The sequence below is a fragment of the Pyrus communis genome, chromosome 11 (assembly GCF_041283825.1).
Source record: "Pyrus communis isolate YQ-2024b chromosome 11, ASM4128382v1, whole genome shotgun sequence".
NCBI classification, from domain to species: domain Eukaryota; kingdom Viridiplantae; phylum Streptophyta; class Magnoliopsida; order Rosales; family Rosaceae; genus Pyrus; species Pyrus communis.
Window position 1 is genome coordinate 8,143,692 of NC_142575.1, and position 19,303 is coordinate 8,162,994.

The following is a 19,303-nucleotide window of genomic DNA, read 5'->3' on the forward strand; positions in this document are numbered from 1 at the left end:
TTGTTTCCTCTATTTGAGGAAAAAAGGAGTGAAGAGAAAAACAAGGAAGAATCCGGAAATAGTCAGCCAGTGTTGAAAATAATCAAGGAGCCAGAGTTGCCCGACCCCGTGTTATTGGATAGCAGGGGGCAGTGTGGGTAAAAAATAAAACGGTTACTGAAAGAACCATAGACTAATGTGACGATAGATGCTGATTCTTTTCTACAAACCACGACAAACATGATCAACCTAACATGGGCAGAGAAAGGGAAAGAGAAAACTACCTAGGAGGTAAAAGCTGAAAGGCGACAAGTTGATAAGCCGACTGAATGAGCTATCAAGTTGCCCGAAAAGCATAAAGCAGCAATAATCAAAGGGGTGGGTTTGTGTAGTAAATGTCAATGTAATTGCGAGCCAGAGGTACCAACGACATGAGCCAACCTTGATCAGGAATTAATCAAAAGAAGGGAGAGAGAAGAGCAGGAATCCCGAAGAAATAGTATGCGGGCAGTTGAGAAGGAAACCTCTCGGAACGTCTTCCAGAGGTTGGGGGGTAATTCTCAGCCTAAAAACTTGTCAGAAGTATTTAGAAACTATGAAGCTTCAGAAGAAGGGAGGACAAGGAGGCCAAGGTGCCAAGATGGGTAGATGTGAGGCCACCCCAACCAAGTTATGATGGTGAAGATGTTAGAATGAAGGAAATGATCGAAAACCCAGTCACAAAGAAGAATCTTGCTCGACTTGGGCAGTAATGGTACATAATTGGAAAGGATGAGAGGCCTGCTAAAGAAATGGAAGCCTCCATAATCAGAAGGGTCCAAAGGTAACATAAAGCCCACATGAACTCATTGAAAGTCCTCACCACTTCAGAAACCTCTGAAAATGTAAAGATGGACAAGGTACCTGATGAGGAAAAAAATCAACTTCACTGAAGAACCAAGAAAGAGGTGGAGAAAGCTAATAGCAAGACCGATGAGGAAGGAGACCATGCGTCATCGAGCCTTCATCTAGGGAAGTGTAGAATCCTGAAAAGAGCTCAGAAGGATATGGTGATGATGCCAACACCTAAGTGAAGCCCGGAGCCAATCTCTTTCGAAACAATCTCGCCCGAGAAGAGAATACCCTCACCATTGCTGGTTGATACTCTCTGTGAGAGCCTAGTGTAGGCGCAGAACTTTGGCATAACTCAAAAATAGGCGTTGCCTGAGTTAATGCTGCCAGAAGAAGCACATGCTTGGTTAGATGAGTTTATGAACCATATCGGGGGGAAGGAGAAAGATTTACCCGGACCTAGCAACTTCCATGTAAACATGACATATGTTTTACCAGACATGTTTCGCGCCAAGCATGATCAACCTCTCATGATGGAAGGTGATTACATGGTAACATAACCTATAATGACACATGTTAGTGTTAAAGAGGTGGGAGAAGGAGAACCCAGCTATGCAGGATTGCCCGAGCAACCAATAAAGAAGCCTAAGAAAATATACTCAGACAAAATGGTCTTTGTTTGCCCGAGTTTGACCCTAGCCAACCATCTCAAGCCCATATATGTAACTGTGCACCTGGAATGAGTACCTTTAAAAAAAGTCTTGATTGATGGAGGGCCGCGGTCAATGTGCTGCCATATAAGCAAAGGAAGAAAATGTGTAGGAGTGAGGATGATCTTATCCCCACCGATCTTGCAGTTTATAGTTTCTTGGGAACTGTCACCAGAGCGCATGAGATATTGCCATTAGAGGTATACTTAGGTTTAAAACAAATCATGCTGGCATTTTTTGTTATAGACAATACTTTCATTTATGGGGCTTTACTGGGTATATATTGGATTCATTAGAGTTTCTCTGTGCCATCTACCTTACACCAACGAGTGGCTATCTACTAGAAGAATGAGAAACAGGACCTGGATTCTGGGAGATGGTGAAGATCAAATCACAGCCATTCTTACCTACATCCAACATCGTAGAAGCCAACTTCTACGGTCCTAGTATTGGGATTCTTCAGTGTTCAGGAGATGATAAGAAAGGCAGCTCGACTAAGGTGACGGCCCAAAAGCTTCTAAAACAAGGGTTATCCCTTACAAGGGAAGAATGAGATCGACCCTATATCATCCCAACTCTCCAACACCATTAATGTTAGAATAGAAAATGAGAACTTAGCCATGGAAGAGGAATAATTGAGTGGAGAGGCTTCGAGTAGCCAGAACCAAGAAGTAGAGTCTTTTGGGGAAGAATTAGAAGCGGTCATCCAAATGCCTGAGTGCATATATGACATGGACGGACCAGAAGACTTGCCTGAAAACCTGGAGCTAGTTGAATTTTTATGTACAGAACCTGATAAACCAACCCTTGAAGTACAAGACCCTTTGGAGACCATTGACTTGGGAACTGAGGAGGACCCAAGGCTTATACAGGTTAGTTGTTTATTGAAAACCAAAGATCGGGCAAGGATTGTCAACCTTCTGCATGAGTTTAAAGATTGTTTTGCTTGCCACTACACCGAAATGCCAGGTTTAGATCCAACCTTAGTAGAACACATAATGCCTATCAATGAGGGGTTTAGACCTATCAAGCAAGCACCACGAAGGATGTCGAAAGAGATCAAGGAAAAGGTCAAAGAAGAGATCGAGAAACTGGTAAAAGCTGGATTTATTAGGCATGCCAAATATGTTGAATGGTTGGCCAACATTGTACCTGTATTAAAAGCTATAACTAAAGCAGTTAAATGTTATGTTGGCTATAGAAACATTAATGGAGCCACTCCTAAAGATGAATACCCCATGCCCATGGCTGACCTATCCATAGATGTAGTTGCCAAACACAAAGTTTTGTCTTTTATGGATGGAAATGCTGGATACAATCAGATAAAAATGGCCAAAGAAGATATACATAAAACAGCTTGTAGATGCCCAAATCATTTTAGGGCATATGAGTATTTGTTAATGTCATTCGGGCTCAAAAATGCTTGTGTAACTTATCAAAGAGCAATGAATGCCATTTTTCATGACTTAATCGACTAGAGTATGGAAGTGTATGACATCATGGTGAAATCCAAGACTGAAGAGTAGCATTTAATAGATCTCAGACAAGCCTTAACAAGAATGAGGATCCACAAGCTAAAAATGAATCCAAAGAAATGTGCTTTTGGAGTAAAATCGAGCAACTCTTTGGGATTCCTTGTTCATCAAAGAGGAGTGGAGGTTGACAAGAACAAAGCTCGGGCAATCATGGAGACACTTCCCCCCACCAATAAGGTACAACTGCAAAAGATGCTAGGGAAAATTAACTTTTTGAGAAGGTTCATCGCGAATTTAGTTAGCAAGCCGTTAACCCCTTTACTTAAGTTAAAAGACAAAGAAGAGTTTAAATTGGGCCCACTACATCAAAAGGCTTTCGATAGCTTAAAAGCTTACTTAGTCTTTCCACCAGTAGTCATGCCACCTCAGAGGGGAAAGCCATTGAAGCTTTATATCTCTGCTTCGGAGAGGTCAATTGGGAGCCTGAGGGCCCAAAACAATGAAGGAGGAAAGGAACATGCCATATATTACCTTAGTAGAATCCTTACTGAGGTAGAGACAAGATATACTCTAATGGAGAAACTATGTTTGGCCTTGTACTTTACTGCTTGAAAGTTAAGACATTACATGTTGCCTTGCCACATCCATATCATTGCCAAGACCAACGTGATCAAATATATGTTGTCAAAACCAATGTTGACAGGGAGGATTGGAAAATGGATCCTAGCACTTCAGAGTACAGCTTCCAGTATGTACCTCAAAAGGCAATTAAGGGGCAAACAATTGCAGACTTCTTGGCCGATCACCAAGAATCTCAAGAGGAAATGGTTAGCATCTCAGGAACTCTGGAAGTGGCAAGTGTATGGATCTCGCCAAATAGAGTCTGTTTGGGCAAGGAAGAATGAGTTTAGCAAAAAGTGAAAAGAATAACTAGCATTTGGATCACTCATTGGAAACTATATTTTGATGAGTCTTGCTCTTGCACTCAGAATGCTACGGGAGTTGGAATTGTCATCATCGATCCCAAAGGCTTTCACCATTGTTATTCATTCCTCTTAGATTATCAAGAGAACACCAACAATCGGGCAGAGTATGAGACACTGATAATTGGCTTGGAGATTCTAATAGAATTGGGGGCAACCGAAGTAGAGGTGTTTGGCGACTCAGAATTGGTAATTAATCAGCTAAATGGGGAATATAAATGCAGACATATCACCAAGGCCAGTTATTACCTAGCAACCACTCAATTGTTAAGTTATTGGGGGCACTGAAATATCAGTCGGTCACATCCCCAAAGAATCAAATGCAATGGCCAATGAGATAGCCCAATTAGCTTCAAGAGCCTATATTCGAGAAAGAAGATTTGAAGTAGAAGTAGAGGTGTAAAGAAGAAATCTCCCTTTTATCTTTGATAGAGGATTCAGCTTCGATGTAATGACCAAAGAGCCCAAGATAAAAGATTAGAGATCACTCATTATTCAATACCTGGAAGATCTTTCTTTTCCCACAAGTAAGAATAATAGGCAACATGCAACTAAATATGTGTAGTGGGAAAAGAATCTGCTAAGAAAGACCTCCGATGGATTGTTGCTGAAATGCTTAGGCCAAGAAGAATGTATGATAGTCATGGCTTAAGTACATAAGGGAATCTGTAGAGCTCATCAAGCTGGAACCAAAATGAGGTGGCTGCTTAGGAGATACGATTATTTTTGGCCCAAGATGGAGAAAGATTGCAAAGCTTATGCCCGAGGGTGTGAAGAATGCCAAAGGCACAGACCCTTCCAACATGTGCCATTTATGCCCTTAAACCTCGTGGTCAAGTCTTGGCATTTCAGAGGGTAGGCAATGAACTTCATCGGGAAAATTCACCCAACCTATAGCAAAGGACACACATTCATAATTGTGGCAACAAATTACTTCACCAAATGGGTAGAAACTTCAGCAGTAAAAACCATAACTTCAGCTACTGTTAAAAAATTCATCAAAACCAAGATCTTACACATATTTGGAGTGCTTGAGACAATTGTCACAGACCACGGACCATCTTTCATTTCAAATGAAGTAAAAGAATTTGCTGGTAGATTCAAGATAAAGATGATTTAATCCAGTCCTTACTACCCCCAGTCAAATGGTCAAGCAAAAGCCAGCAATAAGATCTTGGTTAACATTATTGAAAGAATGGTGACAGATAGTCCAAAGAAGTGGCACGAGAAGTTGGGAGGTACTTTATGGGCTTATATAACTTCCAAGAGGGTAGGAACTGGGACTACACCTTATGTTCTAACCTTCGAGCAAGATGCCGTGATTCCCATGGAAATTAACGTGAGTTTGGTCAGGATTCAGAATCAGTTCGGGCTACACAGTGAAGAATACATTGAGGCTATGTGTCAAGGAATTGAAGATTTAGATGCAACCCGAATTGAAGCATTAGACAAGATTCATGAAGGAAAGAGAGTTGTTGCCCGAGCTTACAGCAAAAGGGTAAAATTGAAAACTTTCGAGGATGAAGGCTTAGTATGGAAGACAATCTTGCCCTTAAGAGCCCAAGTGAGGGGCTTTAGGAAATGGAGTCTGACTTGGGAAGGCCCTTTCATTATTCATCAAGCATTGGATAAAAGAGGATATTACTTGGCCGATTTAGAAGGAAATTCACAGAAACATCTAGTTAATCATAAATTTATGAAGAAATATCGTCCAACTTTATGGGATATTAGGGATTGTTACGTCGAAGAGGGTTAATTGGTTTGAAAGATCTAAAGACAATTAGCATCTTCATCACAATTGAGTTCAAAAATGAAAGAACAAGCTAAGGTAAAGTAAAGAGAACATTTTCATTTCATTAAATGATGAAGTTACATAAAGATTCTACTCAGCTCCTCTGGAGCAACTATCCTAGGATGATATGACAGCATAATAATGAAGATTCTACTCAACTCTTCTAAAGCAATAAAATCCCTCTGCATCCACGCTTGGAGGACCCAGGGATTTATTTGGGAACATTAAAGTCTCTCTAGGGAATGGAAAAATTAGGGGCAGAGACTAAGGCTGAGACCCATTACCAATCTCATGGTTGAACCCGACATTCAAATAAATGAGAAGCTAATGGATACTTTGACGCTTAAGGAAAAGAAGGCTTGGGCTGATGATAGTCCTCCCAAAACTTTGATATTGATCCCAAAGCATACACCTATGATGATGAAGTGACCAAGAATACATAGTCTAAAATTTGCCTTAAGTATGTTGCTTTTTGTGGCTATTGAAGCCTGAGATATCCATGCAGGTCCCAAAGAAAGCACTTCATCTTCATCGAAGAAAAACTCAGTATGCAAGCCAGCCCGAAGGCGATGAAGGCTGTATAGCAAGTGACGCATAGTGGAAATATCCTCATTAATCTCACAAGATGGCTGAGTTCAAAATTTAGGTAATATCAAGAACTAAGAAAGCTATGGAGGATTTTCTAGAAATTATGAAGGTTCTGAGAATTTTGAGAAGTTCAAAATATATTGAAAGCTCGAAGGGTGTTTAACTAAGTAGTCAATGAGGGAATTTATAGTGAACAGTCAACTTAAGATATAATTCATGGGTTAGTGCAAGAGTCTAAAGTACAACAACTGTTTTAATTAATACAAGTCCCGAAAGAAGGCATGCACTTACGACGACTGTTCAATCATTATTAACACCTCGGGTTACAGGCTTAACAACGATTGAAGAGGGCACTATTTGGGTTAATATTTAAACTTTGGGCTTTAAGGGAAGGAAGCCCAAATGAGCACAATAAAGAAGGTTTGCCCGAAGCCTAGAGTCAAGCCCAGGACATCCATCTCAAGACGAAATGACGGTCCCTTATTAATGCAAAGGCTAGGTGCTTACAAGAGAAGTGACAACCAATGGAAATCCACCTACTCCTGGCCCAAAAGTACTTTTGGATGGCAGAACTGTAGACATCGAAATTTCAGTAAAACAAATGTTCACCCAACGCATTAAAGTTTTGACGTGTCAAGGCATACATGGCATACGCCACGTGTCGTACAAATTGTACACATGGCATGTGACTCAACAAAATAGGAAGAAATACCCTTGGATGATTAAACAAGGTTTTTCTTCTCAATTTGGGCAATGACAAGGTAAGCACACTTCAATCCATTACGGATCAAAGCAAGTTTTTTCTCATTTGGGCAATGACAAAGCATACACATTTCAAGTTTAAAATGGTGTTAAGTGGGAAATTAGGCCATAAGTTACACCACTTCAAGTTTAAAATGGTATTAAGTGGGAAATTAGGCCATAAGTTACACCACTTCAATTTCAATATTGCATTAAGTGGGAAAATTAGGCAATGGTGCTTGGAAAGGAAAAAAATATTTTGTGGTGGTGATTCATTCTCAAAGCCTATAAATAGGCTTCTCCATCAAGGTATCAAGCATCAACCAATTCACAAATACATTTCTCTACTCCCAAATTAGAAGAGAATTCCCCAAATCCTTGAAGCTTTGAAACTCCAAAGCTCTCGAGCATCCAAATTCCCAAGAATTCCGAAGGATCAAGAAAGCACTCTTCGTTCTTCGTCAAATCCTCCTTCAAGATCAAGCCCCAACGGCCCTTGAAGAACTTCCACCATTATTCAAGATCAAGCCCCGACGGCCCTTGAAGAAAGTGTTCATTGTTCATCAACTGTTCATCCTAAGATCAAGCCCCAACGGCCCTTTGGATCAACAACCTCAACAAATCCACACATCCAATCGTTCTTCAAGATTAAGCCCAAAAGCCCTTGAAGATCCGCTCATCCATCAACCTTCAAGATCAAGCCCAAAAGCCCTTGAAGAAATCCACACAACCATTATTCAAGATCAAGCCCCGACGGCCCTTGAAGAAAGTGTTCATCCGTTCATCCTAAGCATAAGCCCCCAACGGCCCTTTGGATCAACAACCTCAACAAATCCACACATCCAATCGTTCTTCAAGATTAAGCCCAAAAGCCCTTGAAGATCCGCTCATCCATCAACCTTCAAGATCAAGCCCAAAAGCCCTTGAAGAAATCCACACAACCATTATTCAAGATCAAGCCCGACGGCCCTTGAAGAAAGTGTTCATCGTTCATCATCGTTCATCCTTAGATCAAGCCCCGACAGCCCTTTGGATCAATAACTCATCCACAAACCTACACCCTACGAAGATAGAATCAGAGGACCAAATTTGAGAGAGATCGTAACCCCAAAATCATAAACACAAAAATATTATTTTGTACACGTTATTCTGGTTTCTTGTTTCAAGGAATCTTTCGTGTTCACAAGAACATGTAAAAATGTTGATGATTCACTACCCTTCAGTTACTTTCGGTTAAGAACAGAAGCAGCACAATTGGGTTAATTCGTCTATAAAAGGAGGAAGAAGGCCCAGAAACAAACACACTCAACTAATTAAACAAACAAACATACAACTTGTCTCTCAGTCAAGCAAATACTTAGAAATATGCGCTTTGTCCAAATTCTGCACCCTTTTAGCCTTAGATTTCCCGTAGAAAGTCATCTTTTGTCTATGTAAAAGCTCTGCTACCGTCCCCAAATGTTGTAGTATCGATTCTCTTGTGTAAACTCATTTACCCCTCGTCTCTCTTTATTACTCAACCCTTTGTAACTGCAAAGAAAAGAGATTGCAAGACATTTTAACCTTGCCCGATAAAGTGAAATTTTGCCCGACTCTCTTTGTTTTTGCCTTTCCATTAATAGATTTGGTGTTATAACATATCCCTTAGTATATATGCAAGTCATTTTCGGTCTCTTGATGATCCAAAGTTCTATTAAACTCTCAGATCTGGTTTACTTGGTACTTTTACTATCGTAAAAGTAAATGAAACTGATGCATTGATCAGATCAGAACCCCTACCCTTTAAAGCATACAAGATAAACAAAAGTCGTTGATCTCAAAGCCTTAGCATTTAGTTAGTTTTGATTGCGAGCCTCACGGCCTACACCTACGGCCTGATAAAGGCACATTTCAGAACTAATTTTGTCTTCTTCTTGCAGCCCGACAAGTAAGCGAGAGCCCAATAGCCACCCAAAGTGCCAACTCCTTGGGGAGCTGTGTGCTCGGGCCAGGGATCCTTCCCAACGAAATTCCTGCCTGAACAACCTTACCATGCCCGAGTTATCAAGTTTAATGTCTTGCTTAGTATAGATAATATCGTTTGTTCAAAAAAAAAATTTCAATACCTTGCATTACTTCCACTTGAATGACCGACGCAGAATTGGTGTAGCCCACTATGTGATGGTCTCACGTGGTGGTGTGGTGACAAATACAAGAAACATCCCTCATCCCCACCACCAAAAAAAAAAAAAAACCCAAAAAAAGAAGTCAATCAAATTAAATGACTATTATTATGTGGTTCTACTTCTAATTATATTGAGTGATAAAATCCTCATACTATGTAAGATGCAAATTGAAGAACAATTGGTAATGGGCTGCGAGAAACCCTTGACACATATACTCAAAATATTTCTCTTTGTGTCCTATATTCAACTTATGACTAGTTAATATCCCACTTTAACACCACTTGCACTTGCTCTGGGGTAATGAAAATGATATTTGCGCTGAGATTATATGAAGTACTATCAATTTACCTATTTTTACTTCTCATATACCTCTCTTAATTTTATGTCGTTGAATTCGATAAATTGAAGAATATCAATGTAAAAAATTAATAAAGATGTATAAGAAGTAAAAATAAGTATGAACATGACCATCATATAGCCGCGTACATTTAAGCATCTAGCTTTAGTTGGAGCGAGTGAGACGTATTGCCATCCAACACGTGCAATGATTGTTAAGCATTAAAGAAATTCGATATTTTATACCCAAACTGTATTGTACTGCAATTGGTGTCGTAGCAACAATACTGTAGCGGAGGTCCCGCGAAAAAATTATTAATCAAAAAGTTAATAATAAACTTAATGAATTGTGTACGCAAGTAGGCAAAACTTGAAAGCAAACGGCCATGTAATTTGATTTTTTAATATGCATGTGATCAGAGCAAAAGTTGCATATCCGTTAGGGTTATAGAATTAGCTGTCCAATTACATCAATATTTATTGATTCAATTGTTTGATGTGAGTTGCAGATATAGATATGTATACATATAATATAAATATACCTATATTCAGCTGAATTGCATCTGCATAATCTGCATGTGTATATAGTTTTTGGTCAAAAAATAAAGACAAGAATGACATAGTGAGATTGAGGTTGCAGCCATTTATCAGTTAGATGTTTATCTCATCATCTAATAATTTGTCTCTCGTGATCTTGTAACATAAAGAGGATTTTATACGTCAAGATATAAAATGATTTTTATGGATAGAGTTATATACAACTTGGGTGGTTTAGACTTTTTCTACTTACACTCTACACCTATCAATTTGGATAAGAGAAACTTGCAATATTCCTTTTGAAGATGAGCTCATTTCCTCATTCTGAATAATGTATCTTGACTGTACAAATTTTATAATAGGTACCGTTCAGTTTCTCTCTTTCAAAAAATCATTTCAATTGGAAATCGTTTAGTCATTCAAATATATAAAACAAATAAATGATGTAGATACCAAGTAAAATATTCACGATGAACCGTTCATTTATTTGATGCATTTGGATGATTAAATGATCTCGAGTTGTTGTAGGAGTGATCCTTCAAATGAAGACATGTGCATCCCATGTAGGGATGCATGTATTATCCTACCAGCTTATCCACATTTTAATTTTAATTTCCTCCCAAAAGATTTGATTAAGTTGCAATGTTGTGACGAAAGTTAAGGTTCCATCATAAAATCAATTAGCAATGTGAGGAGTAGCCCAACATCTTATAAGCTCTTGCAAAATTTCTCTCTTTTACCTTCACATTCTCACATGTTGAATATCTACTTAAATTTTGTTGAGAAATTGGGGCGGAGGAAGGCTTGCCGTGTGGTGGGTGGACCGTGTAGGGATATTGGGTTGAATTTCTTCTTTTCCTTCATTACTTGGTTTTAGTTCAAATTTTTCTTGTTTTTAATATTTTTTCTAGTTTAGCTTAAAGTAGTAATATTTTTTTAATAAAAATTTCTTTTTGTCCTTACATGGGAATGAACTATAATTGCTAACAAATTTCGATATAGAGGTTTGATTAACAAGTTTTTTTTTTACCACACTGGCCAACTTAAAATTAGTCTCACCATAGCTCATACGAATCACATATATAAAATTTAGCTTTTCTGTTTCTTGTAAAGCACGGTTCTATCGGTTCTAGATAAATGATTATACTTAAAAGTTAAAGATACCACCATCAAACTAGCTTGATTATCAATAATTTTCACAGTAGTTGTTATTGTCACGGACCTGCTGCTATCTTCATATCAATAAGCAGGCTTTTTTGAAGTTCTTCTCGTCATATATTTTTCTTGAATGCTAATTAAGGAGATTTTCTTAAAATGAGATTTTTTATAGATTTTCCAATACCTTATAGTTTAACGTCATTTCGCATCAACATTATAAAACATTATACTAAAAACATGAATAAATATAGTTTGCTTGGTATTGACTTGCAGAACTAGCTTGGATGGAATGAAGATCATATATTTGAATGAGCAAGCAACTTGTACAAATTTTCTTCATAACATCTTTAAAGCTTGAAAACTCTGAGTTTAGACTCTAGAATGGGAGATAATTAAATTTTTATCAAACGGGTTGACGCGCTTCTTTTATATCTCTCTCCTCACATAACGCTTCCGCTTCTTTTTTTCCTTCTTACGTGAAGAGAAAGAGAAAGAGAGCTTGGACTCATAATCCAGAGTGTGTATATATACCTAATGCTTAAAACAAGTAATAGGTTTATTAGGTCAAAGTCAATACATAAATGCTAATTAAGTCTCCAACGGTCGGATTATTTGTATAATTTGGCAAAGTCCCATGCATATCAACTGGCGACAGCTACAAACTGTCATGCATATTAGGGAATTTGCTTTCAGCTTCATCCGGATAATCGCCAAAGTTAAGAACAAATAATTAAAAAATTCAAGGCCCTGGTTGACCGTAACCTGCAAGAGGCCAATTGGTCAAGTCACGTCACAACTACATTTTAGTTATATAATTAAACTAAGCTTTTTCTAAACGTTGAACTAATTAAGTGTGGACCGATAGAGTACTTTTACTCTCGCATCCACAATAAGAGTTCATGAACTTCCATTAATTTTTCGTGCGTACGTCCATCCAATATTTCAATGGTAATTTAGCGAGTTGTTCCCTAGCTCATTTGATCACTGCATCCGAGTTGCAAAGAGGTTTAGGCTTAATGGTCAATACAGTTTAGTAGAATTTTCTTCTCTATTCGCAAGTAGAATGCCTCTTATTCAATTCATATGGATGACGAATACAATATCTAATTTTGACTAACTCATTGTGTTGTTAGTCCAAAATTTCATTCCTGCAATATAATATATAGATTTTTTGGGATTGACTTGAGAAGTTGACGCAAGTGGATCAGAGTGAATGATACACATGTAGTCTTGAGGTCTTAACACTACTTAAAAAAAATACTTTGCGCGACGAAATAAGATTTGTTGAGCAAAGTATGATTTCGTCGCTCAAAACCTTGCGAGACGAAATTTTTGTCACGCATGATTGGTTGCGCAAAGCTCATTAAGATAGGGTTTGCGTGACGAAATATTTTGTCGCGCAAATTTTTTGGTTTTTTATTTTTTTATTTAATTAAATTAATTTAATATTTTGCGCGACGAAATTAATTGTTTGCGAGACGAATTATTTTGTTGCGCAAGGTATTTTATATTTGTTTTATTATTTCTCTTATTTTAATTTAGTTATATTAATTGTTTGCGTGATGAAATTTTTGGTAGCACAAGATTTTTCGAATTTTTACTTTTTTAATTTAATTTAATTGTATCTTTATTTTTTTAATTATTTTAATTTAAATTGACATATTCAAAATAAAATTACATATGAAAAATAGTGATCAAATTATCCATAATATATATTATATTAAAAATGTACACATAAATTAACAAAGTACAATAATAAAATCCTAATACAAGTCTAATGTGGTGGTAGTGGCGGGGGATACAGTCCGATAGCATCCTAATCCTCAAATTTTGCTGTCAAAGTCTCGATGATTCCCTACAAACAAAACAAACATGGTCAAATAACCAAAAAACAACATAAAATAATACAATATTAGCATAATCTCCCCTAAAATTGTTAATTAACTCCAAAAACACATATTAATGAAAGAAAATTTAAAATTTGGGGGAGAAAATACCTTTTGGAAAGATTGAGAGTGAGTAAGAATGAGAGAGAGGAGTAAGTGTGAGAGAGTTAGAGGAGATAGTGAGAGAGAGATGAGAGAGTGAGGGTGAGAGATAGAAAAGAGAGAGCAAGTGAGAGTGACAGATAGAGAAGAGAGAGAGAAGAGAGATTAAGTGAGAGGAGTGAGTGTGAGAGAGAGGGTCGGATTTGGGGAGAGGGAAAGAGAGGAGAGGTAAGAGAATAGAGAAAGACATTGAGAAAATTGTGGAGGAGTTATTTTGGTTTTGAAAGGTGTATCACTTTGCACGACGAAGGATACGAGTTTGTGTGACAAAATATTGGTTGCGCAAAGTCTCAAAAAAATTTAAAAAAAAAAATTTCCCGCATCTCATCTTTGGCGCCCGCCCAAAATTTTTAGGGTTTCGTGTGACAAAGTGTTGGTCGCGCAAAGTTTGGCGCGACGAAGGATTCATCGCACAAAGTCTTAAAAAAAATTCCCGCGTCCCATTTTTGGCTCCCGCCCAAATTTAAGGATTTTGCACGATGAAATATATGTTTGTCATGCAAAATTTTAAAAAAAAAAAAATTATAAATAATAAGAAAGAAAATTATTTTATTTTACAATTTAAATATAAATAAATTAAAATAAATAAGGTTTAAGCGACCAAATGTTGATTTGTCACGCAAAGAAAATAATTTAGTTTAACAATATAAAATATAAAATTAAATAAAAAATGTAAAAAAGGTTTAGGTGACGAAATATTGATATTTGTCGTGCAAAGTTAAAAAAATAAAAATAAAAACTTATGAAAATAACTATATTTTAAAATTTATAATATAAAATTAATAAAAAAGAAAATAAATTGGTTTAGGCGACGAAATATTTGAATTTCGTCACGCAAAGGTTTTTAAAAAATAATTTGTTATTTTTGTAAAGACTTTGCGCGACAAAGTTTAAAATTTCGTCGGACAAAAGTAACTTTAAGCGATGATGTTTGTTTCGCCGTGTAAGAAGTTTTCTTTACTAGTGTAAAACCTTTGTACAACTTGAGTTAAGAGCTGAGGCCCTAGCTTGGACTGACTTCGTTAGGAAGGCATTGTCTATATACCTAACGCTCATATCAAGGAATAGACTGAACGGAGTCAATACAGAAATGCCAAGTTTCCAACCATAAAATTTTCTACATTAATGTATGTTCTACCAAAGTGCCAAAGTCCAACACAAATCAACTGGCTAGTTACAAAACTAACACAAGTCAACAGACACCAGCTTCCAGCAGAAAAATCCCCAAAATTAAAATAATATACTTTTATTAAAGTAAGATATACAATACCCTAGTTGATTGTAAGAGATAATGTATCTTCAGTTCATCAGTTGTGGATCCCTTATTTGTTTGAGGGGCTCTAAGTTATAAGAAGATTGAAATAATGTTAATACAACATATGTGTTTACGTTTGTTCGTGCTAAGTGAAACGTTTATACTACTTAAGTAGTAGAGCACTTTACTCACACTCACTACTACGTTTAACAATTATCACGATGAAACAAAGGCTGTCGCACAAAGAAGATTTTCGTTGCGCAAAAAATTTATCACGACGAAACAAAGATCGTTGCGCAACTTCAGTAGTACAGCACACTTTACTTGCACTCACTACTGGTTCAACTCACGTTCTCCTTGTCTTTTTCTAAATTATAAAATTTTGCTCCTACTAAATTTGTTTACAGTTTTGGTCATTGGAGAAGTTACACAAAGAGCCTAGAACCCAATTAACAATCCCCAATAGCTTTACTTTTCCACGCTTAAAATGCGACTTAATTTGATCAGGAATAAAGTTTGATATCAAGGAAAATGATAAATACACACCTTTTTGTTTTTGTGACTTTGGAGGTGATTCCTATTTATCAATGTTCTCTTACTCAAGCCTTATTGATTTTCAGTTTTTTATTGAAGTCCTTGAAATTAATGCAATGATGCATTTCTATGTAAGTTATTATAATTTTAGATTAAAATTTGACATTTGTAGTTACTTATATTAATGAGATTTTAAATAAAATCTATGATTTGTTGTATTGAAAATATTAAAATAAATTGTATTTATATTATAAAAAGTATAATTTATCTTAATGACATGATTTGTCATTAAGATAAATTATTATGTAAATAAAACTCATGATTTGTCATTACTTATATTAATGACATTTTACATGCAAAAAATTGGTAATTTTTATAGGGTACATTTTACTTACAAAAGTTGATATATTTTATATATAAAAAAGATGGTATGTTTTATATAAAAAAAGGGGGTACATCTTGTATAAAAAAACAGTGGGTACATTTTATATAAAAAACCAATGGGTACATTTTAGATTAAAATAAATAAATAGGTCTTGCATTAAAAAAATAGTACTTACAAAGAAAAATTGGTACATTTTACATATAACAAAGTGGTATATTTTTAAAGACAAATGGGTACACTTTCAATAAATTATGGGTACAAATAAAAGGTTAAAAAAATATGAGTACAAATAAAAGTTTGGAAAATATGGACACAAAAAGAAATTAATATATGTGTACAAAACTGAAAAGAAAATTGGTACAATTTTAAAAAAGGGTTGCAAATTAAAATGGGTACAAACTAAAAACAAACATATATGATACAAAATTTAGCCACAAATATATATATATATATATATATATATTTCAAATGTTACATTTCTAACACTAAATGAATATATTTAGAAATAAAATTTAGTTATCTTGACGTGTAAAATATTTTATTATTGAAATAATTGATGACGTTTATTAAAACCAAGGGACCTCAATAAAAAATTGAAAAAGAATAAGGTTTCAATCAATAGAGTTGAAAAAAGAAGGATGTGAACCTAATTTTTTTTTTTTTTTTTTTTTTAAACATATCTCTCTTTTTTTTTTTTTTTTTTTTTGTGATTATTATATTAAAAAATTAAATTAAAACATTAGAAGAGTGTATGCATGGTTATCTTACTTGTCTTTTAAAAAAAAAAATATTATTATTAATAGGAGAGAGAGAATTCAAAATTATTATAATAATTTATAAGAAAGGAGAGTTCAAACTCAGAACGTATGAGTAGAAACATCGCGCCTTGAACCAAATGCAGGCTATAATTTACTTGTCAAAAAGCTTGAGCCACACACACATGGGATGGTGGGGGTTGAGAAGTTGCAAATGAGTCTTTAGCATCTTCACATGTAGTGTACCTCTTCCTCCTCTCTTCTTATAAGACTCCCATTTTCAATTCCCCATCTACCCAATAAGCTCACATTTCCATCCACCTCTCTCTCTCTTTCTCTCTCTCTCTCCATTTTATAATGGAGCTTCTTGCTTTAGTCTGTGCTTTTTCAGCCTTGTACTTCATTTTTATTTTGTGGAAGCTTTTTGATGAGAGGAGAGAGCAAGAGTGCTACATTTTGGACTACCAGTGCCACAAGCCCACAGATGACAGAAAGCTAGACACTGACTTCTCAGGTGAGATTATCAAGAGGACCAAGAATCTTGGTCTTTTGGAATACCAGTTCCTCCTCAAGGCAATTGTAAGCTCAGGGATTGGTGAGCAAACTTATGCTCCAAGAATCATGTTTTCAGGAAGGGAATCATGTCCCACATTGGACGACAGCATCTCGGAGATGGAGGAGTTCTTCCATGATAGCATCAAGAAACTCCTTGACAGATCAGGGATTTCACCTTCGGAAATTGATGTGCTTGTTGTGAATGTCTCCATGTTTGCATCTGTTCCATCTTTGTCCTCCAGGATTATAAACCACTACAAGATGAGGGAGGACATAAAGGTCTTTAACCTCAGTGGGATGGGCTGCTCAGCATCCCTAATCTCAGTTGACATAGTGAAAAACATTTTCAAGTCACACAGAAATGTTTATGCACTTGTGATCACTTCTGAGTCCTTGAGCCCCAATTGGTATTCAGGCAATGCCAGATCCATGATTCTGGCAAACTGTTTGTTCAGGTCCGGCGGTTGCGCGATCCTTCTGACGAACAAACGGGCCTTAAAACACCGAGCCATGTTCAAATTGAAATGCTTGGTGAGAACCCATCACGGCGGGAGAGACGATTCCTACGGGTGCTGCATCCAACAAGAAGATACACAAGGGTATCTAGGGTTTCACCTAGACAAATTCTTACCCAAGGCGGCCACACGAGCTTTTGTGGACAACCTAAGGGTAATATCCCCCAAGATTTTACCCATCAGGGAGCTAATGAGGTTTTTGCTTGTAACCCTAGTGAAAAAAAAGACCTACTCACAACAATCCACCAAGGGAGGGGCTATTTCGAGCCCATCACCAAAACCTGTGATCAATTTCAAAACTGGGGTGGATCATTTTTGCATCCACACCGGTGGGAAGGCGGTGATCGACGGCATAGGATTAAATCTTGGTCTCAGCGAGTATGATCTGGAACCTGCAAGGATGACACTCCACAGATTTGGGAACACATCAGCTAGCAGCCTCTGGTATGTGTTGGGATACATGGAGGCAAAGAAGAGGTTGAAGAAAGGGAATACTGTTTTGATGATAAGCTTTGGAGCAGGGTTTAAATGCAACAGTTGCTTGTTGGAGGTGGTAAGGGATTTGGGGGATGAAAATGTTTGGAAGGAGGACATTGCTACGTACCCACCAAAGACGCTCACAAACCCTTTCTTGGAGAAGTTTGGTTGGATTCGTCAGGAGGATCCAAGCACATTCAACCTGGATAATTATTTGAACCTTTAAACTAAAGGTGATATCAATCTCTCTGATTGTTTTTAATTACTTCTAAAAAGTATAACTTCTTTGGGGCTTTTACTCTTTAATTTCTTTGTTTTTGTTGTATTTTGATTTTTCTTTTCTTTTCTGTATACTATAAAGTTCTTATTGTTGAATCCCTCTGCGGATTTCATGACCAATAAGATATGCTGCTGCTGCTGCTGCTTTGAAATTTAAATCCCTTTTCTCTTCTTTTAGGTTTTTCTTTTACATTTCATTTGAATTTATCTTTTTACCTTGATTCAGAAATATTTATGTAAAACAAGTTTGTCCTACATATTAATTTATACAGATTTATTTGGCTTTGTATTTATTTCCATTGTACAAAGAGGATGCATATAAGAAGAACCTCTTTGCATTTGATTTTATGGAGTGATTGCAATAGCTAGCAGATGGGGCCCAAATCCTGGGTGTATAAACTGTGGTAACATGACATGCTTTACACGCTGGACTACCTATAATAAATTTTCTTTATTAGGCAAATAAATTCACCCATCTAACCTAATCTGTACAATGGCCATGGATGATGATTCTCTTACATAAAGTTCAGTTTGAGTTGTCTGTGTTATGTAGTTTTGTTATAAGCAAAGTTTGTGGTCTCGTTATTAGTGAATTGTCAAGTGTACTCTCTTTAGAGATTCGTCGTGTTTTATCGAGTTGTAACTAATGACTTTTGTCATATTGGTGGTTGAATCGTGAGTGTTCGTCATATTTAGCTCCGTGCTTGCGTGATTCTTGTTTATTGTTTCATTTCAATTAAAATTATATCATTTCTTCTCATTAAAAAAAGGGAAATCTCATTTCCTAAACACTAGGGGGCATATTTGCTAATCCGTAATCAAATTGAGAGGAATTGAATTAAGGAGGAATGAGGTGGAATCAAAATTAGATTCATGTTGAAGTTGTTTACTAAAATTGTCTGGAATCGGAGTAGGAATGATGTTGAGTCCATATAAGTTGTTTACTAATTCACTTCAATCGGAATGAAAACTAGGTTGATTACTATATTACCCTTACATAAATAAATTATTTTCATACTCTTTCTTTATCATTCCAAATTCTTTTTTCATTCTTCTTCCAGAACCTCCTTCCTCCATGAATCTCTTCTTTCGCATCCCCAATTATTTTTTTCTTTTCCTTTCTCCATCTTCTTCCCCTTCATCCTTGCTCCCTGATACTCTTCTTACCACCCCTCCCCCCCCCCCCCTCCCCCCCCCAAAAAAAA

At 36.5% G+C, this 19,303-nt stretch overlaps 2 protein-coding genes across 2 annotated transcripts; both read left to right on the plus strand.

The window, feature by feature from the left end:
- The first annotated feature begins 3,412 nt into the window (after positions 1 to 3,412).
- On the plus strand, positions 3,413 to 4,266 carry LOC148692838 (uncharacterized). The gene is made up of 3 exons (XM_088680237.1): positions 3,413 to 3,547; positions 3,616 to 3,855; positions 3,985 to 4,266. The coding sequence occupies exons 1-3, from the start codon at positions 3,413 to 3,415 to the stop codon at positions 4,264 to 4,266; spliced, it is 657 nt and encodes a 218-aa protein (XP_088536363.1).
- A 12,122-nt stretch (positions 4,267 to 16,388) lies between these two features.
- LOC137743927 (3-ketoacyl-CoA synthase 12-like) lies at positions 16,389 to 18,446 on the plus strand. The gene has a single exon (XM_068483858.2). The coding sequence runs from the start codon at positions 16,630 to 16,632 to the stop codon at positions 18,043 to 18,045; it is 1,416 nt and encodes a 471-aa protein (XP_068339959.2). The 5' UTR covers positions 16,389 to 16,629; the 3' UTR covers positions 18,046 to 18,446.
- The last annotated feature ends 857 nt before the right edge of the window (positions 18,447 to 19,303 follow it).

What these genes read in the sequence shown, in the direction of transcription:
- LOC148692838 (XM_088680237.1), top strand. Translation starts at nt 3,413, where the DNA reads ATGCCACCTCAGAGGGGAAAGCCATTGAAGCTTTATATCTCTGCTTCG. An exon ending in TTAGTAGAATCCTTACTGAG is followed by an intron (nt 3,548 to 3,615) that starts GTAGAGACAAGA and finishes TTGAAAGTTAAG; the next exon opens with ACATTACATGTTGCCTTGCC. An exon ending in GAACTCTGGAAGTGGCAAGT is followed by an intron (nt 3,856 to 3,984) that starts GTATGGATCTCG and finishes TCTTGCACTCAG; the next exon opens with AATGCTACGGGAGTTGGAAT.
- LOC137743927 (XM_068483858.2), top strand. Translation starts at nt 16,630, where the DNA reads ATGGAGCTTCTTGCTTTAGTCTGTGCTTTTTCAGCCTTGTACTTCATT.